We start from the raw sequence: 26801 nt of genomic DNA, 5'->3' as shown, positions 1-26801 counted from the left end.
AGCACGCTGCATCTAAATGGCACGAATAACCTGCTCACTGTACCCGCTCTTTTCTTCCTTCTCGTCCCTCGCGATCATGTGGCGGAATCCAGCCAATTGGATGCATTCATCTGGGACTCTTCCCGGTTGGAATTCGAGGCGGCTCAGCACTGCGACCTGGTGACCGCCGGCGAGCAGTTTGGCCGCTCGGGGTACGGAATTGGCCTGCAACGCAACTCCTTCTGGGTCGACAAGGTCACGCTTACGCTCCTGGAGATGCACGAGAGTGAGTTTATAGGCTTTGCACGCGCTCTCTCATTTGTGGACCGTCGCTGTCCGCAAGCGATTTTAAGCCCGAACCTCGCCAACATGGCGGGTCTGTGACCCGACGACGATTCAAGATTCCCTTGTTCTTCTTTCCTTCAGCTACAATACTTCTCGTGACACGTCCAGAGGCTGTCGTCGACGTTTGGCAGTAGAAATGCTCGCGCACGCTTTCTTCTCGGTGATTTGACAATTCTAAATATCCTCGTTATTCTTCCCGTTGTACTGTCTCTGTGTTGACACTTGGCAGTGCAGATGTCGGCGCTTTGACAATTCCAAGTAGCATAAAATTCTTCCTAGTAAACTGCTTCTGCGGGAAGTCCTGCGATTTTGTAACGAAAAGGACCGTGGTGCGAACAGATCGCTCCTTTTCGTCGCCCGATCGCTCGGTTCGCGAAATCCAGAATTCGTCGCTCGTCGCCCGGGAAGTGCTACGAGCGACCAGCGAATAGCCCGAAACGGGAACGCGGTGTACATCAGGAACATACGACCGGTTGTCGAGCGCAACGATAAAACGACCGAATTTTGATACGTGCAAGGGTAATAAAGACGCAAAAAGCCTACTACAACACCTTCAGAAATATCTTGTGCTGTTCTGTGCAGCAACTAAACTATTAAAACACGCCAGTTTCGGTGGCCTCATACCGGCAACACCGGGGAGACGTCGCTGCTGGATGTCGTCGCTCGCGTGGGGTTCTACTTGTAGACGACCAGTGGTCGCGACAACCATCTTCACAGCGTCGCTTGTCGCGGTCGCGCGCCAGGTCGCTTAGACGGGTTTAACATTTGACATGGGCACGAGAGTGCTCGGCTTTGGTCAGACGATTGCACGTACTTGAAAGGAATCGTTTCAGTTTGTCAGTTTCGTGCCAGTTGGTCGGGCACTGACGAGCCATTTTCGTCTTGTGTGTTGACTGCGGAAGTGTGCCGCGAGTTTGTCGATTGTCAAGAACAGCTTTTGTAATGGAACTTAATCGCGCGCTCATAGGAACAAGTGTACTGCAAGTTCTTTGGCTTTTAACCGAGGTTTCCGTAAGACATAGGGTTAACTTGAACTCCAGCTGAAGGTACCTCCAGCTGAAGGTACCGTGAATGAACCGATTTGCTCTGCAATGATCCAATAAATAGAAAGCATTTCAAGCGGTTGAAACAGGTGCATGGTACAGAACCAAGTACAGAGCATGTAGAATCACGTTAGCTTTCATAATAATGCAGATGCTGGTGGTAACAACGCATTGTCTCGGAACCTGCGGCACTGGCTTGATAGTCGGTACTACGCTCTTGCAATGTTTCTGTCTTTGGAAGGCCCATTACTGTTCTGTGACTCGGGTTGCTGAGAGGAGGTAAAGAGTACCTCCCCGCAAAGAGGTAAAGAGTACCTCGGCTACAGCATTTCTCTACGCTATACAGCAAATAAAGGAATAAACTGTATTACTGAACTAAATGAGTTTACAGAAGACAATTAATCTTACAAATATTACCGCATTTCGTGTGTGCATGTGCATGTGTGTTCAAATAAAACCGGTACCGTTTGCTCACAGCAAACGCGTTGAAAAGGGTTTGTAGAACAATAAAAAAAAAGTTTTGCGTGAGTGCTGTACAGGTCCTGGTCATCAGCTAACCTACGGCCGCTGCTTGCCTTCTTGCAACGCAGGTGGCTACATGGAACAGCTAGACAGCAAATGGATAATCCGCGACGGCGAAAAATGCGAAACCAAGAATGAACGCACTCCGGCAACGCTGGGACTCACCAACATGGCGGGTCAGTGACCTGACGACGATTCCGTATATCCTTGTTTTCTTTTTTTTCCTTTGGCTAAAATGCTTTTGTGACATATGTACTCTGGCTGTCATCCAATGCTTGGCAGTACAAATGCTTGTGCACACTTTATTCTTGGTGATTTCACAATTCTAAAGAACCTCGTTATTCTTCCCCTGGCACTATTTCTGCACTGATACTTGGTAGTTTAGATGTTGGCGCGTACATTTCTCTCGCCGATTTGACAATTCTAAATGGCACGGTATTCTTCCTGGTAAACTGTTTCTCTGACAAGTCTTACATTTTTGTTCCTGATAAATGGATACTGGTAAACGCAGTTTCAAGACAACGGGACAAGAGAAAACACCGACGCACAGGACTGCGCGTCGGTGTTTCCTCTTGTCCCGTCTTGAAACTGCGCTTACCAGTATTCCTTTACGACTAGCACGAACCTACTAGCCCAGCAACAAATTTTGTTTGCCTATTTTTTTGTTCTTATCGATGCGAATCGTGTGCGTTTTTCTTTTATTGCACGCATCTTGTTTTTCGTGTTGACGCGCGCACTGAAAGTGAGGCTCGGCGTTTTACCGCAGGCGTGTTCATCCTGGTGGGCGCCGGTATCGTGGGTGGTATAGGGCTCATTGTGATAGAGATCGTGTACAAGAAGCACCAGACACGCAAGCAACGGAGGCTCGAGCTCGCCAGGCACGCCGCCGACAAATGGCGCGGAGCTGTTGAGGTGAGTTCACAACGCAGGTACACGCAACGCTGATCTTGCATAGGGTGTCTTTTTTTATATAAGGCGATAGCGTTAAGGAGCCCACGTCGCAGAAAATCAGGCGTCGGCGTCCCGCGTTGGCGTCGGACGTCACCTCCGCAAAAAATGAGTTTCTAACCACATTCGGAACTACGCTTATCCAACCACATCTCTGCCACCAAAGTGTCTCATACCTTGTCTTTCATTCTTTACAAAGTTATTCCTCGGGCTTTTGAGAACGGCAGCCCACAAACAAATGTAGTGCAAAAGAAATAAAACACCGACAGCGCATGTACTCTCTTTATGTTAGCTCTTTTCAGAGTGAACTATTAAATGTGCGAAACAATAACAGGAGATCGACCCGCGCAAGAGGCGGCGTTTCTACCAGAAAGCTCGCCTTCGTGCGTAGAGTTCACAGCCAGCCTTTCCCGGTAAACGTTACGGTTACATAAGCTGCAGTTGCCGGGAAGCATGAAAAGCAGTAAGAGGTCATTGAACGCTATCGCGTTCCACTCTTAAAGGCGAAGCTTAAGCTCCCTCCAAAGTTTTTTTAACTGAATAATTTCTTTAATCTCCCGTGCCAAATATCACTATTCTAATTCTAACTAAAGTACTCGATGAGACGGACATTACTTGCACGACTGATCGAATGCGGAATTGACTAAATAATATATGTTCTTTTACTAAGGTTTTGACTAAATAGTTCGCATCAAACATTGTAATTTGCGAATTCTACAGCTAGGGAGTTTTCAAGGCTAGGGAGTTTCAGCCAGAGAGTTTTGAAACGACGTCTGAAGATGGCACCGGTTTCGAGATATAAGCCGTCTAACTTGTGGTAAACATGCATTGTTGTTCAACATGCTTTTTTTAAGGAAAACGTTGTTTTATACATCGAAAGCCAAGAATAACTGGAACGGCAATGTGTTTTATCGGACACATTGAAAAAAAAATTATTTCGAAATTGGTGTAAACCTGAGAATTCCTTCTTAACGGATGCTTCTTGCGAACACGCCGGCTACGATTCATAATATGCAATATGTGCCGTAAAACACGTAATTAGAATGTTAATAATTGCAATTAAGGTAATTATTCAATGAAGCATTATGATTTCTTGTAGAAGTAATGCCCGCCTCATCGAGTAGTTCATCTCAAGGGTGAGAGTTGTTCTGTCTGTCAAAGGTAATTCTTTAAGATTTCGCATAGTTGAAAAAACAGCTGCTATAGTGCCGAACTGGTTTGCGTTATGACGATCGGTGCTATTGTTTGAGATGACATTACCATGGCATATTTGGTCAGTGCATACTGTGTAGCGAGGCGTCTTCCAAATGGAAGACGCCTCGTGGTACGTGGTAACACGAAAATGCAATGAAAACAATTCTTATAAACCAGGAGGTGCGTTGCGATCACGAATGAAAAATTGTGGCAAAATGACAGTGTTACCACGAAAACAAAAACTAAAAATAAGCGAATGAGAAGCTGAAAAGGAAGTTCTCCTGTATGCATGGCCAGTCTTCAGAAACCAATTGAGGGGTTTTACGTGCCAAATCCAAGATCTGGTTATGAGGCACACCGTAGTGGGGTACTCCGGAAATTGGGACGACCTGGGGTTCCTTAACGTGCACCTAACGTGCACCTAAGTCGCCATGGCCAGGATTCGATCCCGCGTCTGCTCGACAAAACAACATGCTCGGAATAACAGCAGCCATCACATACCTAGTGACCCAAGTTGAGCCCCGTCCCACTTTTATTGTGTAAGAATAACCGACGACCGTCCAAAGTTGGCAAGTTAGCAAGAAAAAAAAAGTTTTACTAAATATACCTCAAGTTACAAATGCATTATCACGCGTTTTTTTTTTTTTTTTTTTCATGTAGCAGCAAATTTGTGTTCTGTGCCAACGTATTGATTGCTTCGAGGGATAACGTAGCCCTGGACTGTTGTCGATTTCTTCAACACTACATTTCTTTTTATTTTGCTTCTATTTGAAACCTACAGAAAACGAGAAGGAAGCGAGCAAAAAAAAGAAAACAACAGGAACTACATTACCACCACTGCTTTTAATTTGGGACTTAGCAAGGCTGCAGTAAGCTGACCATGCTCATTACTCCAGCCCGTCGCGCGAATAAAAAACTCCTGATTGGCAAATTTTCTGCCATGGCCATCCTCAGTTAACAAACCACGGCTCAATAAATTTAGCCCGTGCACTTTATAATCATTGCTCATTTGCACAAGAGACCATTGGTTTCCTTTCATGTGTCTCAATAGGTTTCCTTTCGTATTGTTACATGGTACCCCGATACTGTCAATACTGCCTTGAAGCCGACACAAAGGCTTCATCAAGGTGTACAGTAAGTCTGCCTTGTTAGCGAAAGTTCGTCTATGCTCCTGATCGAATCACCGATTAATGAGCAGAAGCATTTGCGTCAGCGGCACCCTGTGCAAAAGAAACGTCAACATGGTCTTACAAGTTTTTTCAATCGCAGGTTTATGCTAGAAGCCTTTGTTTTCTGCCATTTTGTTTTGTTTCGTTTTGTTGCTTCTAATCCTTCTCTCACTCGTTCTTTTTCTTTCATTTCTTTTATTTTCTATCCTGTGTTGCGAACAAACTTCCCTTGATGTGTCGAAGCACTGGGAGGACTGGAACCCCGAAGCTTATTACGACCTGAGCCCCAGGCCTAACCGTCAAGGTGACAAGGAAAAGCTCGCGGAGCAGCCACAGCTTCAGCCCCTGTCGCACATGTGGAAGAATCTCGATGTGCTCGCAGCATCTCGAACGAGAACCGTGGGGACCAACACTGAGCCTTCGTTCCTGGAAATTCCCGGGAGCAAAGCTAGAAGGCGACGAAGAAGGCGACCAGCCAGAGAACGAAGCTCTAGCAGAGACTTATGCCAAAGTTCTAGTCGAGACACTGACTCTAGCCACAGCGATGACAATGCTGCGAACAGCCGCCCTGCGGCTGTTAAGCTGAAACGTGAGGCGTCGTCTCCTGCTTCAATGGTGCACTGAAGAGCCAGAAGTTGTCATTCTAGATTGACAGTTTGCATCCTTGAAACGCTGAATAGGTCACTCTTACCGTGAGCGTAGGTCTGAGTAGCGATAATTAAGCAGGAAACGGAAGATTAAGGTCGTGTCCCCACCTTGAAGTTCACTCACCGTTAACCGTGAGGTAGCATATTGTGATAGCATTGTTTAGGAGGTATTGAAGCGTTTATTATAAATAAGTGAGGGCTGCACTGATTAATATTATAGGCAGGCCAAGGCTGAATGTGGTAGCTTCTGTCAACTTTTCTAGCACTGAAATAGCCCAAAATGGGCGAAAACACCTTGACGACGTCACACTGACCGCATTGACATCTCAGTCTGCCTGTGAAATTCAAGAACAGGAAGCTTAGCCTCACCTTCTGCACTAGCAATACACTATTTTGCACAAAGAGTACTTTACCAGTCTAGTCCAATTTATTATTTTAAAGGCGGGCGAATATCATCTTTATCGAATACAAATAGTAGAGGTCGAGTATCGAATACGCAAATGGAGGCACACACATTAACTGCAGGAATATTTCTTTCGGTATAATTAGGTAGCACGCCTATATCTACTAGTGCAAAAAAAAACAGGTTGAAAAGGATCAGTTTTGAAAACAAACTCAAAATTTTCTTTAATGTAACTGCACGAACAGCCTCCAAATAACTTTAGAGCGTGAACAAACGCTACAATTCGAGAGCGTTGTAGCGTAACAGATATAACTGTTATTGAATAGGCTTCCAAAATCACTAAGTGACATACTACCAGAATCATAAGTTATCATGTGGGCTTCTGCCACGAAACCGAAAAAAACAGACTTTCATTGGCCATTTTGTTTCTGCACTGCTTCGAAAACGTTTGTTGTTGCCTCACTTCTGTTGATTTGCTATACATTGTTTAGCATGCGGAGAAGAGCAACCAGACATTGTCATTCGGTATTTGCGAAAGACTCGATTAGTTTTGATATTCGAAATTACCGAATAATTTAAGAATACGAATACGAACAGCTAGTGTGTAGTATTCCATTATGATTCGAAACTTCGAATATATGCCCATCATATTTTACTATATTTGATGGTCATTTTAAGGATACCGATAAGTTTCAATCCGTGGGGTCCGCTTGCCTGTAGGATTGGAATACGGCTTTAAACACATTACTTGAAGGAAGTTGGGCAGCTAGGAAATCCTTCCGAGGGTGTAAGCAAGCTCCGAACATGTAGGTTTCAAGCTTCCAGAGGCAACATACACATCAAATCCCCACGTTTTACAAGCGCTCCAAGCGCCTCCTAGACAAGGAATGACATCGTGAGGGCCTAGCTTCCGGTCACCTGGAGTGAGGTTTACAGAAAAGTCTTAAACGCCTCATTGTATAAACAGTAAGGTTATTTGAAGCTGAATAATAACGCAGAGCGAGAGCATCTATTGTGCTTCTATCGAACCCGGTCAGGCGCTGGTGGCGTCAAAAACTTACGAACAGCAAGATCTTCCGACAAGCATGGCCACTGATAGGAAGAATAACATCTTTATTAGTTTCGACCCCCTTTCCGATGTTTTCGAACAGTGTATTTAGGCCTTGTAGATCGTGATACAGATCTTATTGTGCTAATATTTCTTGGCCAGACTCTTTTCTCTGGTGAGTTTCCCTGACGAGATTGAGCTTTATGAAAAGCTGGGTTAGCACCTCAACGTTGCGGTTATAAGTATTGTGTTTTAAGCAGAAATAGAGGTCTGCTGGATAACTTACGCCGCCTATAGTTCTGATTCCGAAAACACATCTTTAGAGAATACTTTTTTTAGGCAGAAAGTTTAGTGCTTCCCTTCAGTAAACAGACAATTATTATCTGATACTTGTGAACGGAAGTCGTAATCTGATTTTTTATTTGTGCATTTGTTTGTCAAACAGTTTCATTACTTGTGTTCACATGGACATTTCCTTCTAAATATTGTTAGAATTGTCGTTTGTTTGGCGTTTATGACGTGTTTGTGTTACAGGTTTGTTATGTTGTGCATTTTCAATACTTGTTTCGCTTGTTTCTGTTGTTGTAAATTTTATGTCACTTGTTGGTACAATTCTTCGTTGAGATTCTATCTAGTAAAAATGTTTTTTTGATGCAACATTTGTCTGATTTATTTTTTGTCCGCTTCACCTTGGCACATCTCTGACACCTTATGAGCGTTCAAAATGTAGCAAAACAGTCCAGTGGTGGCAATTTTCTTGTTCTCGTGATGTGATCATTGAATCAATTATAGGTAGACGGGGTTTCAGCATGCCAGAGCAAAGAACATGCAATCAGAGCTAGACATCACAGTGGAGCTCGCTGAAATAATTTTGATCACCTGCGGTACTTTTAACATGTGCTCAAAGAACGCGTCGCGGACGTTTTCGTACTCCGCCCCCATTGAAATGCTGCCACCACAACCGGAAATTAAACCCGCAGCTTCGTATTCAACAGTAGGGTGCCTAGCCACAGAGCCACAACAGCGCGTGACTTGTCCGGTAACACGAGACAAAGGAGCCTCCTACCCCCCCCCCCCCCCCCCCCCCCAAGGAACACATTCAAATAAATTCGTCTTATGACCACAACTTATACTCCGTTTCAGACATGTACAATGCTGTGGAGGCTAGAGAGACTTTTTGCAGTGGCTACGTTGGTACTTTTACATAGCACGATGTTTCCTTACTGCGACTGTGCGAAGATGTTCTTTATATCAGGTCAGTATTGAACTAAAAAAAGCTTTATTCTTTAGAAACAAACAGTGGTATACGGCTGATGAAGTGTTTTAGATAAATTTGCGTTTCGTTGTTTCTCTTTTCGAGTTTTATTTGCAGCTCACCCCGACAGCCTCACTTGCATGCTCGCGCGAGAAAACACCACAGGCGCGCAGGGAAGCGTAGACGGCACGAGCAGCGAAGCATGGGTGATACATTTTCGTGACCGTACTTGCGTAGCTTCCACAGCGTTGCATATTATGTCGAAAACGGGGCACGGTTCGTCAATTTTCTAAATACCTTGGTGTGATTCCTGATCTTCCATGTGAAAGCCAGTGGACAGCTGTCCTCTCGGAACTATGTCCTCTCGGAAAACTCCCGTTGTAAGCTCCAGTGATAATTTACTGCTAATTTTGGTCAGTTTCGCAGTTTCAGAACACATTTAAGAGATCGTCAATCTGCACATACCATGCCGTATTTACGTCAAAGTATACCGACCTTATAAAAACAACAATGAGCTTCATGATAGAACAAGTGCTTTCAGACGCTCAAGAAAAGCCAGGTACAGAAGTGCCTTTTCTTTTCTTATAACCGGGACCCCGCCATCGTCAGTGCAATACCAATACGTGCTTGTGCTTGAAGCACTAATCCTTGTAGTTACTAAGAAAACGGTATTATACACCAAGTTGGTGAGGTTGCTTGATCAGCCATTTCTAAGCACACCAGCTCCGTCAGAGCTGTGCTGCAGCAATAAATGTGATTTGTGTATCAATAAAAAAAACTGCGTTCTTTATTTATGCAGTTCTTCTGTCAACGTTACTCTTGCTACCATATGGCACATCAACTCATTTGCCATACAATATCTTCCTAGTGAAAATGCTCCTGCTACGTGAAATCATCATGGGCCCAATGCTGGTCAATGCTGGTTCAGTTTGCCAAGCTAAATCGACGTGCAATCACACACCATGATCACCTCGTTGCATAAAAAAGAAAATTGTGCTTCTCTGTGTCTGATAGACTCCTATGTCCCAAGACCGGCAACCGATGTTCTTAAGCGACGGTTTTTAGTACCAGGCAATGCACTTGCGAAACTGAAAAAAAAATCGTTTTATGAAGTGACGCAGGTACATACGAACAATAGCATCTGTATGTACACAGACAAATAGCGTGGAAGGTTTGGCTTGGTGGCTCATGACTATAGATACAGCACGAGGAGGACAGTACGGCATTGTGTGCGTTGTAGTCGTACCCGTTCTGTCTTCCTCGCGCTGTACTTATTGTCACGTACGAAATCTCTCGGGTTTGTTCAAGCAAAAATTATTGTTTACAAAAATGCATAAAGGAAACTGAGCGAATAGCTTTACCTCGATTCTTCATCCGGGATATCATGTCATTAGAAATGTACTCACGAACATCTTTTTATCGACGCTGATGACGCAATTTTTCACACAAAGTAGTATTTGTGTTCTCAAAAGCTGGTGGCAACAATATGTGGCGCTGGATTCATTTGGTATCAAGATAGAACTGCATTTTTTTTTCAATATTTCTCATGGTTCACTTTCAAAAAGACAGAAGTCAATCTCAATGGGGAAGGACATGGGCCCCACCTAACGCTACTCTCATACATGCATTTGAATACCGAAACGTCGGTCCTTCTCTTCAGGATATGCCAGTTAAAACAGCTTGCCTTACCACTCTCATCCATGACACTTGCAACAATGTTCTAGCGCTTCGACACCCGATAAGGCAGTGAATGCCAATCCTAACAGGCGATCCCCGTACGCCTTCCTCACCAATATAGATGAGACAGCGGTTTGGCACATCTCGAGCGGCAGCACGCCTCATACGACAGAGGGTGTGACGGGTCGACCGCGATTCACTGCTCAATCATTGATTCTCTATCTCCTAAAGTGTGTACACCGGTAAGATTCCACTTCTTGGCGTAGAGCTTAGAGACTGCGTAGACCATAGGCCTATAGGCACGTAGAGACGCCCGCCACTTCGTTTTCTTTTTCTAGAAAGCCGCTCTTGGTTACTTTGTCGACTTACTTTGTTACCTTCCCCACGGTTGCCTGTCACCCCCTCTGCTCGTGTTCTTTGCCTTGCCATAGAGTTTACTTTCATCCTTGGCTGCGGAATGCATACTGCATCTCGATTCGATTTTGTGTTTTTTTTTCTTTATCGCGGAAACGCTATTCTGAAGGAAGAGCGTTTTTCTAGAAGAGTTGTGTATTCTTACTTGCGGTATGACTTGTCCTGGAAATTTAGAGAACGGCATATGACGATGACCTCTCGTGCCCTCGTTAGTGTTTGACGAAGAGAGTATTGTGTAGCAAGCACTTTGGTTAGAGTGTCGTAAATGCTTATGGGGGCGTCTTGTACGACGAATCATCACGTATCACATGCCAGACCATTTGCGACTTCTTCGCACAACAGTCAAGATGAGCATTGAGCAAGAAACCTACGAACTAAACCAAAAACATGGATGCTAACCTTCTGACTAATCAGTACGTTATTTATTGCACCTCTTCTGAGGCGTTGGTTTTCCTTAAACTGTGCAGAAATAAGAAACAGGTACTGAAATAATGTCGTCGTTCTCAAAAGCCCTTCAAAAATATTTAATAATTACCATAAATCATCACATAATAACCACGTTATTGCGAAAAGTACTAAAATGCTAGTATCTGTAACGCAGCACATATAAAATCACGAGAACGAGACTGTTCACATTGTAAACGCCAGCTTTGCATTTAACTCTTTAGATGTCGCAATGCAGGCATGAGAAGACTTGCTGATACCAATTGCTAAGCATGATAATGCAAACACTGGTCCACGTGCATCTAACAGAAAAACGAAAACCCAGATTTTCATACCGAGACGTCGAAATATAATTTCGACGAGCACGGTGAATGAATTCTTTTCGTTCCATCGAAGCGCGGCGAGAACACAAGTGTTGTTGAATGTCAGGCGCTTGTTTGAGTCTCCCACATATGGCAACTTGTATCGAAGACAATGAAGACTACTGGTCAAGCCATATGACGGTGAGTATACACAACGGTGAGTCACCGAAGCCGTAGCACGCTATGTATGGCACCACTACACGCGCTGAAGCCATTTACAGGGTTCTTGAAGTGGCAGGCGTCCCACAAACCGGTTCGCGAGAGCTTGGAGACCAATTCAACCATTGTAATAGAGAATTCGTGTAAGCTTATTTCCAGCCTGTTAAGCGTCCTTACCTGAGAAATCAAATAGGGTTCTTCGAACTTGAGAACTTTCTCAGCACGCATCAGGCGAGCCAAGTTCCAAATCTTACTTTTGCAGCAATAGTTTTTTTAATGTTAATTGGTTGGTCCGTTTCACATAGGCGCCATTTTGCTATTAGTGTACATAAGTACAGTGCCCTGATAGTAACACTGCTTATTCCCCGCTCTTAACATGAAGAAATCTCCGACTTTGTCACGGCTGATGGTCTTATGCTTTCCACTTATGTCGCCAATAACAGTGCTTGGCTCAATTATACAATCAGTCGTTTATTAATGGAATGTATTGAATACACGGATGTGTCAATATAGAGAAGGAGCTACCATTGGAAAAGGCTCCTGTTACTAAATACAAAAAACTTAATGCAAGAATATGGCGCAACGAAACATCATATTATATCAGATAAACTTGCAATTAAGAAACAGATAACAAATACCAGTAAGACATATTTTACAATTCCAACATACAGTTAAAACAACGCCCTCCACGCCAGCGTATGTCTATTCCTGCACCTTTCCTTACCACTTCGACCCATGGCACTTGAAAAATTACAGTAGCTTACCGCATTGTGAAACGTTAAAGGTTACACTGTATAGACACATGAACACTTCCGGTATGCGGACAATCCCACGTAACACGGCGGGAAGCGCGTAAGCTGGCTTACTCTCACTAGGTCCGCTATTGTGGTGAAGCCAGCCTTGACGCGTGCACGGAACAGAAGCTTACGCCCAAGTGCTTCGACAGTTATTCCGGTGGTCCCTCATAAGTGAAGCGTGTATTGATGTCAGCAAGTCAGACCCGAAACAGGACAGATCAAGCAAAAGCGAAGAAACGGACTGCACATAAAGGTGAACGTCCTAATCATATTAACGTCCGTCCCTTTCACAGAGCACATATCTTGCGCTTCTCGCTTGGAACTTTCTGCTTAATTTTAGCTGTCAAGAATCTTACAGGTAATACAGCTAGCGTATCGTGCGCTTTATGTACAAAAAGGCGATTCTACCTGGTACAACTACCATCACTGATACCGAAAATTACCATCAACATATTTATATTGGATTTTGAACAAGAAGTAAGGTAGAGCACTGACCCTTGGCTCGATAACTAAATTGTGCGTACACACTGGGTAAACGGTCATCAAACATGCACTACGTCAAAACTGCACGTCAGTGAAGCAATCACGCTGGTGTTTCACGCAGTGACGAACGCGGAAACACAGAATCACATTTTTGTTTGTTCTAACGTGTTCGCGTTACCGTCTCTGCCAATTTCGATTGCGGAACAAGAAGAACGCTTCATAAGCAAAACCTCAACTTAGACAGAGCTCCGCATAGTGCGTACTAGCAGCTTTTATTATGCGTCACAGGTAACATGTGCAGGCCGTGTACCGGGTCTCTTCGACTTGTCGTCCCAGACTGCCCTGGACTGTGCGAGAGGCCGCGTACGCCAACGCTCATTGGCTGAATGCAGTGCCTTTTGCAGTCCTCGACAGTCTGGAACGACAAATAGAACATACCAACTACCTTTCACAAAATTTTTCAAGCTATAGCCCTCGACGGCGGACGAAAAAATGCCGTATTGGCACTGTGATGTTGACACTGTCACTGACGACACTGCCAGTCGACATTGTCGTGTCGGCTGGCCCGAACAATTTCGTTTCACGCCAGCACTCAGCTTCACGCCAGCAATCAGCAAGTATATCGGGGCATACTGTTAGATGTTCACTCCTGCATACACTATTTATTCAGTCAGTGCTGATAACCATAGTTGTCACGAGGCTTTATTACCAATACGGCATTGAGCTCTATAGATTTTGGAAATTTTGCGACATATGATACATGGCACTAGATTGAGGCCATCTACGTACAGGGCGTGTGCGGGGTACAGGCAGCACACATTGGATGCTCTCTTCGATAATGTGAAAAGAAGCGTTTAATCTGTGTTCAAACTGTGATTCCACTGTAAAAATTTCAAGCTGAATTTCGCCTAAATTCATTTGCTACATAGGCACTGCGTAGAATAATCCACCTCATGGTACTTTCTTTACAGCAGCGCAGCCACAATTAAATTTTTTATTAATACATAACTAGCATCGCATCACAGTCTCAAGACAGTGTAGGGCACTACAGCTGAGATGGCTAGTACCAGGTTCATGTTCCACAGCTGCACATCTTGTAACAGCATACAAATAATGTGAAATTAAGCACTGGAAGTAACGTTAACAATGACAAATTAATGAGCGAAACGCGTATTAATTGTACATTACGCATTCAACAGGAATTTCCTTTATTAGGCAGGAATGTTATTGGCCACTCTGACAACACACGGTCTGGAATTACACCCGACTGGTCCGTTAATCTGCACCAGTCTCTGGCTATAGCTGTAGCGGTACGCAATGCAATTGCGTTATGTTGAAACATAACATTTTTGTTTGTTTTACGAACAATCTAACCCGTGCTAAAGAGGACCGCTTTTTTTGGCGAATTAGGTACACGTTTTTTTTAACAGGAAGTGGCCAGCAAAGAGAAAGGGATATAGAAAATAACCTTTGAGGGAGACATTGACAAAGTTGAAGCATCCTGCCCTTGAACTGTTTTTATGTCTCCCTCTACAAATTTATTTCTCTATGTCTCCTTGAAGCTCTCTTCACGAATTCAAAGGAAGACGTAGACGAACGTGAAGCAAGTTGGTGGAGCGCTCTAACTTCAACTGTGCCTATGTTCTTCATCTGAACTTTTTTGTCTACCTGTCTGCTGACACTCCCCTGTTCAAAAATCTGACCCATCTGGTGCTGGTACATGGCGTAATATACCGGTTTGAACGGCAAACCTGGTGCTCCTATGCGTAATGGTGCACCAAGTAGGTGGTACATGGCATGCGAACAGAGATCGAATGTGCAGAACCACGAAACCTCTTGTCTCTACACTTCTTTCTCTGTCCTTTGCCCTAACGGCCCGTGGGACATAACGTAGGAGGGAAGGAGCGTTACATTTTTGGTTCGATGAACAACCAAAAGTTGATCAGTGCTGCAAAACATAAAGTAGTAGTGAACATTTTTTTACTGTGAAAAACATCCCAACGTAAGACAAATAACTGAATAAGAACACATTTAGTCATTTACAATCACAACCGTTGCATTGTAAAATGCAGATGCAAGCAAATGCAGCAGCATAAAAAAATTATGCGCAAACAACAAGCGAAAAACGATTTCACGTGTGCACTCAACTGGTGTTCTCTCCACATTTCTTTCTGTTTTGGTCCTTACTTCACTTATCCCCCAGTGTAGGGTAGCAAACCGGAAGTGCGCCTGGTTAATCTCCCTGCCTTTCCTTCTTATCTGTCTCTCTAAACAAAGTACCTGATGGCACGTTCGCAGCTGTGTGTCATGAAAGAACTACCATCGCGCTTTCTTATGCCCTACCTCTCCCCCCCGCGCCGCCCCTCTCCCCCAGTGTAGGGCAGCAAACCGGAAGTGCGCCTGGCTATAGTCACCCTGCATTTCCTTTTTATGTGTCCTAAACGGAGTGTCTGGTGGCACGTTGGCAGCTGCGTGACATGAACCCCCCCCCCGCGCCTTCTGCCCTCCCCCCCCCACCCTTTGGTCCGGTCACGTGTTCCCGCAGAAGCGGCGCACGCTCCGGTCCACCATGCCGCTACAGACTCGGCGCGTGAAGGCGAACGGCCGGGAGCCCTTTACCACCGAGCGGGGCCTGCTGGGAATGCTCGAGTCGCCAGCAGCGAGCTCAGCCGCCGGCCGCCAGTACCACCACCAGGTGGCGTCGTCGGCGGGACCGCCGCCGTCGTCCTTCTTTCTTCCGCCGCCGCCCCCGCCGCCGCCGGCGTCGTCGCCGGCAGCACTGCGCATGCGCACGGCGGGCCACGTCCGGTACCTGCTCAGGGGTGACTCGGAGTCGTACGACATCACCGTTTGATGAGGAGAGCGTCTTTCGCTTTTTCCTTAACTTCTTCTTAGCGATAACAGCTGACGGGCGCACTTGTCTCGCCTTCGAGTCGAACCGTAACGATCGTGAATATCCTCTTGAACCCCTCAATTAAGGGGTCTTTACGACCTCAGGTCATGAGGGATCGTCACTTTGGCTTACGACAAGCCCTTCGCCGCATAGGTGGTGGTAAACGTTCTCATCATCATCGCTTTTATTGAATTACACTTATCGCAACATTTGTAGGCGGTCTTTTTCGCTCTAATCATGGAAATAAGGCATACAACTACAAAATGAGCCGTTATTGTCGTTTTTCGAGATCAAAAGAGGACTACGCGGTTGAATGGGAATGTTGAATGAGCACAGATGAATACAATTTAGCTGTTCACCCTAAACTTTGGGCTAAGCAGGCTTGGGATCACTCGGTGTCTGGAAACGTAGCCGTCTGATGAGAACCTTCCGATTATAATGCCATCGTTTGTTTTCTTCAGTAACGGCTGATAGCATTGGGCGTATTTGTCTCGCTTCCGGGCCGAACCATAACGATCGTTAACCTCCTATTTAAACGGAAACACCCAATAATCATACATTAATACATTTAGGCTATCTAAATCAAATGCTGAGATCAGCCCTTTGTTCTTCCTCGTTACGCAATGAGGCTGTTTTAGACAAATTTATTTTTCGCGGTTTATTACCCTTTACTGTTTTTTTTTTCTTTGATATCTCGCTCTTAAGTCATACCTCCATATTGATTTCCCATCTGTCCTGATGCGTCAACCAGAGTCACGTAAACTTCATTGACCTCGCCAAAAGGAATGGTAAAGAAAGCCTCTAACGAACTTATTTCGCACGTAAAGGTGTCCATATTCTTGTTCTTCCTGAACTACAATCTGCAGGCCACACCTGTTTAAATGTCGAGGTTTTACGCTTTGCGCTATATCTACAGTGTGCACCGTATTACAGGATTCAGTGCGCGCCGTGTGAAAGTTATTTTACTCCCCAAAACGGCTCATTCCGAACTGACGGTTTCTAAAGCCGTGCCGTACTGACACTAGTGCTGCCATCTCGAGGGCGAGTTTCTAGCCTCAGTATCGCAGAAAGTCGCCCCGACGTATGTCTTTCATTTTCAATATTTCAAGGAAGAAATCTTCAGAGTGTTATTTCCTCAAAGCCCGAGTACTGCGTTCCACGTAACGCCAGTGGTGTGCAAGTCTGACGCGGGGTGTAGTCCGTAAATAACGACACAACAAATGTAATAAAAGAAATTGAGGCCACAATCACCAACGCCGGTAGTAGCTTTGGACAAGAGAGTGTTCAACTGTTTTATGACGAAGTTGTCGCCGGTTTGTAGCTGCTTGTACATGCTAGTCTCAAATTAGGATACCTGTTTAAGCCGATATGAGTCGTCTGCTTCGATGAGAGATTTTTCATCTGTTGAAACTTTGAATTTATATTTAGCAAATTATATACCACCTATCAGAGTATGAACTTACACGGCGCCTACGAACAGCTACATTGACTTGTTAGAGGCACTTAGGTGGCTTCACAGTGCATAACAAATGCGAATTGACATCAATTTTTTCTAGCAGAGAAACCTCGCATTGAATCGAATTGATATAAAATGTACTGCAAACACTTACATCGTTTCCACGAAAATAGACAAAAGCAAGAAACACATCGAAGCAGGTGTCCATGCTTCAGTTTTCTCATTTGTGCCCAGTACTTCGTTATAGTTATGTACAAGGGGCTGTGCACATTATAAGTAGGTGTGACAGCAAAAATTTAAGTGCTGTAGCTATTAACAAACGCGTTAGCCTTGACAAGAAATAGGTGATTAGATAACTATCCAAAACTCTAGTTAACGATCGCGCGGACTTTCCGATTTCGAATATCTGTTCGCAAATAAGATTGCACATAACGTAAGGGCTCAAGTGACGATAAAGCTTCTAGGCCATTGTGGCAGACATGGTCACATGCTATTCAACCAACATGCGTTATAGCTTCGAAAGTGGTATCATGTTACCATATTGAAACAATGAGTTCTTGTGCGGAATACGATGGACAGAATTTCGCCGTGCTGCGGAAGCTAATTTAGTAACAAATACACTGGCTGTGCTCACGGGTTGAATCAGCCTTCAGGGTGGCGTATTAAACAGTTTATTGAGGACGTTAACAAAATTAACAAAACTATCCTAGGATCTGCGCACTCCCTTGCTATAAATGTTCTGTAGGATTTGAAAACATCCTTCATCGTGCCCAACATTCAACTTAGCACACGCATTCAACACGGTTAAACACGCTTAGCTGATATAATCCCACCTAGCTGCTTTTGGCGAGGCCAATGTTTACAGTAGAGTGAGGCAAAAAGAAAGAATTCTTGTTGAAAATCTTACGCCGCGGGCTGACGGTTTTCGAGCGTTTCAGTCCCTTGAAAACTCTGAAGCACAATAACAAATGTATTGTTACGGTTAGAGCGTTCTATAAGATATCCTCAAGAAATAGCGCGAGTGAAACAGCGTAATCCACAAAACTGCATTTAACCGCTCGGTGCTCTTTGTCTTCTTTCTCTCATTTCATGCGAATAGCTCAGAGTGCAGGTCCAGTACGTTTGCGCAGCGTTGAAAAAAAAAAGTTTCTATCTTTAGGATGAAGTGTTACGCGTAATATCGAATGATACTACATAGCCGAACTATATAGAAACAGTAGCTACAAATGCTAGGTTGACCTTACAGCAAGCTTAGCTTTAGCGTATGCATTCCAAGGGTACGAGTTAGTCGTATGACATTACGAACACAACGGTCGCAACGTTATCGTTCTTTACGGGTCGCAAACGCAAAGACGAGCCATCTTTATGCTACTGTCGTGCTGTCTTAAGTGTTTGTTCAGACAAACGAAGTTTCGCGCATAGGGATACAAATAGTCGTGTTTTCACTGTCCATTATCGGCTTCAATGCAGCTATATATCGTACCAAGAGAAAACGTTTTCGGGAAGATCCAGGCAACAGCGCACTTCCCGGTGGAAGAAACGCTCGACAACACGATGTTACCCGTTTTATCTCTTCGGGAGTGTTGCCTTTAACGCGTGACGCTGGACGGACTAGTTACAGTCGTAAGGAGCCGATAAGATCTCAGGGCCTTCTACTATATGGTCGATACAGACGCTCGCTCTTGCCTTTGGGGCCCGAGATCTCCGCCTATTTGGCTCAAGCGTGCCCACTGTTTACGCACGCCACGTAGCCATAGCACTATATAGGAGCTATACTCTGCGAAGTGTTTCCTTCGAGGTATACACATAGCACTTGAGAAAGAAATTTATGTAAGCGTGCTTTGGGTCGTTCATTCGTACGTTTATTTGGCGTTCTCTTCTTTTTTCATCTATTGCAGCGTGAGTATATCTTTGACGGAGTGCTTATAGTAACGGCATTGTTTTCATGTAGACGCGTAGGGTACTCCCTCGTCGCTTGATAGCATGATGATAGGAACGAAGAGTAACATTCATAACTATACAGTGTCACGACGTAACCATTTTCCACAGTACTGTCCTGGCCCTGGGCGCCAATCTAACGTCACCCTGATGGGCGTGTTCTCCGACACGAAGTGCTTGTTTCTTGCTTGTATCATTTGTTTTTCGTGTCGCGCTTCAGCAAGTAATACGCTGACTGCTGATGGTTGCTTCCTGTATGTTACACGCGTCCCATGTCGAAAGGGAGAGTGACTGACGATACGTTTAGCCACCGACCATTTCAGCGATGAAGATTTGCGAATTTACGTGGTTGGCCGCTTACAGTGAATGAAAGAAGCCCTCAGTTTACCGAAACGTCAAAAATATTTACTGCAAGCAAGTGCGCCCATTTCTGCTCACTTTCCATTTGTTTCTATGATGACTTGTTTCGATCATTATACAATTATCTTCTACCTTTTCTGCTTAGCTTTTAGAGAAATCATACGGAACATTGATAACTTATGCAGGAAATGAGAAAGGCAATGTAACGCTCGTCTAATTCAACTCCAACCTAAAAGAAGTAATGAGATAGTGCTGTTATTTTTTTTCTTTTTTTTGGCTGGATTCTGATACATATTTGAGTTCGTCGAAATAAACAAATTTCCTTGGCAGTACCAGAATACGTCAGTGCTGAACAAAAAAAAAGAAGCTCAATATCACTATAAACGCATAAGCATTTCCGTCTTTCCCACGTTGCTCCGGATATGTCTGTATATCTTCAGCCAATGCGAGCTGCAGTGTTTGTCCGGTTGCAAGATCTTGCCAAGCCGATCCGATGGACGAAGCAATGTCTCAACATGCGTAAACATAAAACATTTTTCTTCTATGGTCATGATTTCTGAAAGCCTAAGCACTCGGGAGAATAGCCTGTATTTACGGAGAGCTATCTGAACGTGTCCTCAGTTCAAATATCGAAGTCCCCTTTCGGAACCCTCTGAAGCCACCAATTCACAGTCCAGAGAATAGGCTCTTAGACTGCATATTTCGTTCTTTAAGTAGATATTTTGTAGTCGATGAAAGGTAATGTCGAGAAGAAATGTAAAAGGAGAAATATTTCTGTGCTGGTGGCTGACAAAAAAAAATCTCATTAAGTAACGTCATAAGTTAGTAAAGTAGACAAAATACAAAACAACATATGTAGTCTCGGTGCCTCCCGACCACTTCTACAGCAGCGAAATGAGCTACTTTCGGAGAATTAGTTCCCAGCACACATCATGAAGTACACTGGCGTTCCAAATGATTTTGTTCGGCACTGAACAAGCAAGGCCTTGCGGGAGAATGAATGATCGTCAACAAAGTTATTCGCAACCTTGTCCAGCTTCTCTCTCGTGAGCGGACGCCACTCTTTCAATTCTCTGCAAAGTGAACATGCCGTCAACGTTTACTAGCGTCAATTCCATAATTGTAGCGTTTGCTCAATATTAATAAATTGTCTAGTTAGAAAACATACGAAAAGTAATCAGTTCAGTGGTTGTTTTCACTAATTTCCTTACGTTCGCCGCCACTAATGTGTTGCTGAAGAAAAAAGGCATTATTCCAATGCACTGCCTCCGAGAAAGTTTCATTACATTCGTTAAAACAGGTAGTACGTACTACGCAGTGCATTACGACGATCAAAAGCTCTGTGAATGTGTCCTCCGAAACAGAGCTTGCTTCCTGTGCTGGTTCGAATGAAGTCTATTTCACGTGATTACTACTTCGCCAGGAAATTTACGCATCGGTCAAGGATTGCGTGTTCAATAGACTTGAATCGTGCGCCTGTGGAGGCTTCGCTGCGGGTCATCGTCGGTTTGGCACGACTGTACTCAATGCCACAGAGCACCATCATCTAATGACGCCACCTTCGCTTGTTCAAAACAAGCTCCTACGAATACGTGAGCTTACGCTATCGTTTCCGTGAATATACGTCTGTCAGTCATGCCGTCACGCTGAGAATGCTTCGCCGCAGTTTCGCTGCTACACTTATCGCCTGCGGTGACGGAATGGGACCGAGGGCGCGCTTCGAGGCGTGTGGTGATAAAGCGCCGTCTTCGTTTCGATCGATTGACTTATCGGTCGTAATGATATTAGAAGGGCTGGCATAGTTTCTCGCCAGCCTTCCAACAACATTAGACAGTTAATAATCAATAAATGAGTTTTGACCATGAGGGTGAGAAATTGCGCACCAGCTGCACTAACTAAGAGCACTTACGCTCTAGCTAGTCACTAGCACTAGCCAAGAGCTGTTTAGGCACGACCGAAGAAAAGCTTCGTGCTATTCTTTGGCGATTGACAATGTTTCCCCCTCAAAAGCTTCGGCTGTAATGAATCATTATGATGACTCGTACAGATAGCTGGCTAAAGCAACTACTTTTTATTTTCAACTTTCAAGTAAGCCCGTTCTTTATGCGGTGACACTATACCCAAGTATGTTACGTAGGAAACAAGCATACACGAAAAAAAAAAACAAGGAAGCTGAGGATGCTCATTCCATCTTGGCGTTTGCTGAGTAGCTGGCGTTGCCCAGAATTGCACAGAAAGGAATATCGAATGAATACATTCGAGCAAGTTCGGGCGTTTCACGGTGCTTTCGCAGAAGCCTTCGCTTTATTTTCTGTGAATAACTTTCTTGCACTAAAATTAGGTTGTTGCAGTTTCTAATGTAAAACTCCAGTTATTCCGCGGAAAATATGCACGAAAGGTTTTCGGATGTGCTTCTAAACATTGTTTGCTCGCTGCTTCACGAAAAGGGAAAGAAAATTCAGACTTTGGCATTGTTAGCGTTATGGCAACTTTACTCCACACAACGCACGCGCACAAACTATAGCACTTAACGTAGAGCAACTTGAAGTATTAAGCCAATTTTGAACATCACGTAACAAGCTCGTTGTTAACGCCAGTAGATCTTTAAATACTGACTTTCTCAATGACTAGCAGGTGGGTACGATTGCGCAGCGCCCGAGAAACGCACCACTTTCCCTCCGTAGCTAGCAGCCCTCATGTTAGATTAAGACGGCCGTGTTCTGGGAGACAAAGCTGCGTAATATAAGTGCAACGCCGCCTATTCGTAATTCGGTGTCTGCAAAACCTTAGGCGAATTAGCTTCAAGCACCGCACAATCCATGCTTAATGTGATAGAGCCTCAATGTTCTTTCAACAACATTAGAGGTCTCTGCGCTGCTTTGAGGCGAAAAAATCATTAAGAGTGACAGTAAAAGGGAGGGAAGAAGGGAAGAGTTTATGGAAAGAGGGAGATCTTAAGTGCTGAGCATGCAGTGGGCAAATACAAGCTTCTTTAGTCTGTAGCTAAAGTCAAGACAAGAGGACTTCATCATCATCGATGTCCTCTTGTCTAAACGTTGACTCTGACCTGAGGCATCCCTGGTTCGATGACTAATAATGAAGAAACAAGAACGTGCTAAACATAATTATAAACCAGCATTTTTCTTGCTCTACGTGGCCGCCCAGAAAATTTCTGTGCACTTAGGTGGTGGTAACTATCAAGGTCATCATCATCATCATCATCATCATCATCAGCCTGGTTACTGCTGATGATGATCACTATCAAACTATCAAAGGTGCTTTCCCACAAAGTGGATCTTTGAAAACAGGTCCTCTTTTCGAAACGTTGGCTCCAACCTGAGGCATCTCTTGCTTGACCATTGTTGATCCAGATCGAAGAATGTTCTCAGTATAATCAAGAAATCTGCACTTCCCTGATTCAAGTAGCTATTTAAATGTCTTTCTGCGCACTTAGGCGATGGTACTTTCTCACAAAGTACATATTTTCTGTCGCTAACGCGATCGATTCTAAACGGAGCTCGACGCAGTTATCACCACCTGCCGTTCACCAAGAAGAGTTGTGCCCCTCGTCCTGTTACGTCGCTCGGGTTTTTTTCTCGCTGAATCTTCAAGTGCTTTGTATACGCTGACATAGAGTGTTATCTCATTGCTTCGGCGGCGGCGGCGGCGGGAAACGCCTTATCCCGTATCGCCCGCTCCATATTACGCACGCCGCTTCCGCCATCGCCGCCGCCGCACGTGCTGTAGTGGACGTAGATTTGCATACGGAACGTTTACACGTGCACAGACTGTTTATAGTTTTATAGAAATGTTGTGCGTAGCTGCCGCATCTTTCTCGCTTGTAACGCTGTATTTTGCTACGTAGTTGCTACACGGCGGGAAACCGGCCTACAACGAAGGTGTTCTCTTCCTTTCTTTCTCTCTCTCTCTCTCTCTCTCTCTCTCTCTCTCTCTCGAGGTCGCCGTCGCGACCAGCATAGAGAACTCGAGCAATGGACCGATCAAAACGTCCCGCGCGCAACTGCTCAGGAAACGGCTTGCGTCGGGACGCTAGTAGTGTAGTTTCTCACTGTTACCGCATTTATATAACGTGTACTTTACCCGGTGTTCCTTCCTCGCTCTTTCGGTGCTTTGAACGAGAGGCCCTCCTCATTTGAAGATGGGTTTGTGATTATTCTAGCATTCGGAATGAACGAAAAGGGGGGGGGGGGGGGGTGCATAAAAGGAGGTTCAACTATGGCGAATTGCCACAGGTTTGCTGGCTTATATGTATCAATACGTAGACATGCACATTTGTCAAAAGTGACCTTGTCGCACTTCGCAGGCAACCTTTTAGTTGGCTGGTAAAGTGATGTCGCATTCTGACAAACATATGTCTGTATGCCGAAATGTTGTATATAGATACACGGCTTCGCGCCAACAATTATTATCCAAGCTTGCTTAAACGTCAGCGTTTCCACGTATAACGCTCGGCAGAAACTGAGTTCTGGACATGGAGGGAAACTACCGAAAGAATAATGTGCAATGGCAGTTTCATTGCTCTTTACTGAAAGTGGCAAAGAATGAACGCTTCACACACCGAACTGTCCTGAGCAGAAAAAAATGCCAAGTATTCTGAGCTCCGGTACCACCGTTAAAAAAAAGTGAAAACGGGCCAAATTTTCAGTCATAAAGGCCTCACTGCGTCATTCAACGTTGCAACTTCTATGACAAGTCAACAGTAACGAATCAATTGACAAATCACAATTGACAAGCCACCCAACTACGAATGTGCAAGGGAACTGTCGCTTTGCGTATATTGTACCTAGCCGCAGATGAAATGATATGTGAAGGCAGTGACTTCTGGCTTAAGATGACACGTGTCTGTGCAACCTGAACTTGTATCAGCACTGACAGTGACGTTCTGTGTGAACTTTCGAAGTTATATGCTGCCAGTGATCAGCGGTGCTACGAGCCAGATAATACGGTACACATGAAAGACGCAACTAGAACTGAGTACATTGTCTTCACGTATACTAAATACACATTAGCAAATATCCTTCCAGTACTAATGTATCTTTATTAATGAGATTAAATTAAACGACGCTGAAATGGAAAAATTTGATAACCATTTCATTGCCAATTTTTAGCCTAACAGTATATTGCTAAATGATGAAATGGTGATAAGATTTCTGTGTTAAGAAAACATTCCGACAATGAAGCATTTTTCGCTAACGCGCATATATAATCAATTTAACACAAAAAAAAATTGTACGTTTTACAGTTCCTGAGACTGTACCCAGTCAATAAGGCATTAACAACTTAATTTCGAAAATCTGTAATAAAAGCGTGATAAGCTCAAAAGAAATCAGCTGCATAAAAAGCACACAGACAAATAAATAGTCGGCATATTCAGCCCAGTTGGGTCACCAAAAGCATCGCCAGGTGAAGTTAAGCCGGTTCCCAATACGACAACGATATCAACATTAAAGCCGAAAAATCAAATACAAATTTAAGAAATATTATTGCACAAACTAACACAAAAACATGCTGAGGGTCACTACACGGATACAATATTACTTTCATTAAGTTATTAAGGCTCTTCAGATGCCCGTACTTTGCTTTAATGAATGAAATCCTCTTCGCTCGGCCTCTCCTACGCATCTCATTGCTCTTAACTGGGTGCATTTTACGCTTCGCCTGTCACATAGAGAGATAGTGAAACGGCTATTTCTTCAAGTGCATCTGCATGCGTTGCCAGCCTTGTGAGAGCCAAACAGAATGTTGATTGCGGTTCACTTGGCAACGTTCAGCAACGTGCGCATCATGTTGAGCGTCCTTCCATCTATCTTCTCTGTGCAAACTTGCCTCTGTACCTAAACAAGATAGCAACGAGATAAGAACAAATATTCAGACTTGTACGTGTGCATAGTGCCACTTTCATGCTATCCTAACGAAACTACGCGTTTGCATGCTGCTATACACAAAATGATTTTTTTTTCTTGCTTGATTTTCATCCTTTCATGCATGATATTACAAGACTTGATGCTGAAGTCCATTCGTAAAAATATTACAAGAACGGTTACAATGTTAAGGAATCCAGAAGTTAGAACTCCGTAATTGGCAAGGGTTGGGCGATAGCTTACTCGCACAGAATTCACGCGAAAATATACCATGCACAAATGGCAATACAGCGGAAAATCTCCACTAATAAACCATGCGATTGAAATGGCATCTTAATACTTTCTAAAACCAAGGACAAAATATGCGTGCAAACAGTAATTACTAAGCCTAACATGAATCTCTTTATAGTGAAATGGTAAGCTCAGCATCGCGATGTTAATTTTGTGTGTGTGTAAGGGGGGGAGGACGATTGCACGCTCTCGTTCAGCACGACGCACAAAGTACTCCTACGTGTGAATATTCTCTTAGTGCTTAGATCATCTTGAACACCTTTTAAAAGAATATCCATGTTCCTCTACGTCTGTGTCTACGTCGGTTTTGCGTGCTTGCTTTTCATGCACATGCAAAATATTGCAAAAATGTGCGACCGTGCCAAACGAAGAACGCGGCGTATTCGCGACGCCGAAGGTTCGAATGATGCCGTGGGAGGGGACCGCGTGACGGTGTTCTCGCTGTGCTCACGAGTTTGTCGAGTGTCCGCGAGATTTGTGACTTGATGACGTCACTGATTTGTCGCCGCTGAGACGCGGCGGCGTCATGCTGTGACCGCGTCTTGTCTGTTGAGCTGCTCTGAGCTGTTAGATATGAAAGGAATGAAGTAATAAAAAAAAGCAATGTCTTGTTGGCAGTATTTTTGTTCTGTCTTCTTTGTAGGCAGAGACACACACTGACGGAATAATAATAATGGCATGGCTGTAACAGTGCTTGTACTTGTTAAGATTTACACTTCATTTTTTTTATTTAAGAGGAAGCTTTAACTTGAGGCCAACTGCGATTTCCCTAATCAAATATATGTAAAATATCCAACCAGCCCATGTTACAGATTTGACTGAAATGTGTTGCACTTGAAAAAGAATCTTGAACACTACCGAACGCAAATAGCTGAAGCCTAACCTAGCACCACACATTTCTCTTTAAAGTTTCCATGAAAATCGGTAAGCTTAAAGAAACATCAAGCAAGAAGCTTACAAATTCGCAACTCTGCACCAAGAACAAATTACACAGTCCTGTAAACTGAATCTGTTACAGCATTTCAAGCAGACAAATTTGATATATGAGTTCACAGTTTTATACTTACATTTTTACAATGCTTGCAAATGTTT

General features: G+C 44.1%; 1 protein-coding gene across 3 annotated transcripts in view; it reads left to right on the top strand.

The window, feature by feature from the left end:
- Positions 1 to 26326, top strand: part of Nmdar1 (NMDA receptor 1) — a 156058-nt gene extending 129732 nt beyond the window's left edge. Inside the window, exons 16-20 of one of the 3 annotated variants that reach the window (XR_008615117.2) lie at positions 93 to 265; positions 1958 to 2065; positions 2656 to 2801; positions 10352 to 10472; positions 15435 to 15520. Coding sequence is in view for 2 of the 3 variants with exons in the window: in XM_050192424.3 (XP_050048381.1) it covers positions 93 to 265; positions 1958 to 2065; positions 2656 to 2801; positions 5444 to 5824 (808 nt within the window). In the remaining variant the exon portion in view is untranslated. Of the gene's footprint in view, positions 1 to 92; positions 266 to 1957; positions 2066 to 2655; positions 2802 to 5443; positions 7956 to 10351; positions 10473 to 15434 lie in introns of those variants that run through there. The other 2 variants (XM_050192426.3, XM_050192424.3) reach the window with 2 other exon arrangements.
- Positions 26327 to 26801: the final 475 nt, after the last annotated feature.

Source organism: Dermacentor andersoni, chromosome 10, assembly GCF_023375885.2.
Source record: "Dermacentor andersoni chromosome 10, qqDerAnde1_hic_scaffold, whole genome shotgun sequence".
NCBI classification, from domain to species: Eukaryota; Metazoa; Arthropoda; class Arachnida; order Ixodida; family Ixodidae; genus Dermacentor; species Dermacentor andersoni.
This window is presented reverse-complemented; position numbering and strand designations above follow the sequence as displayed.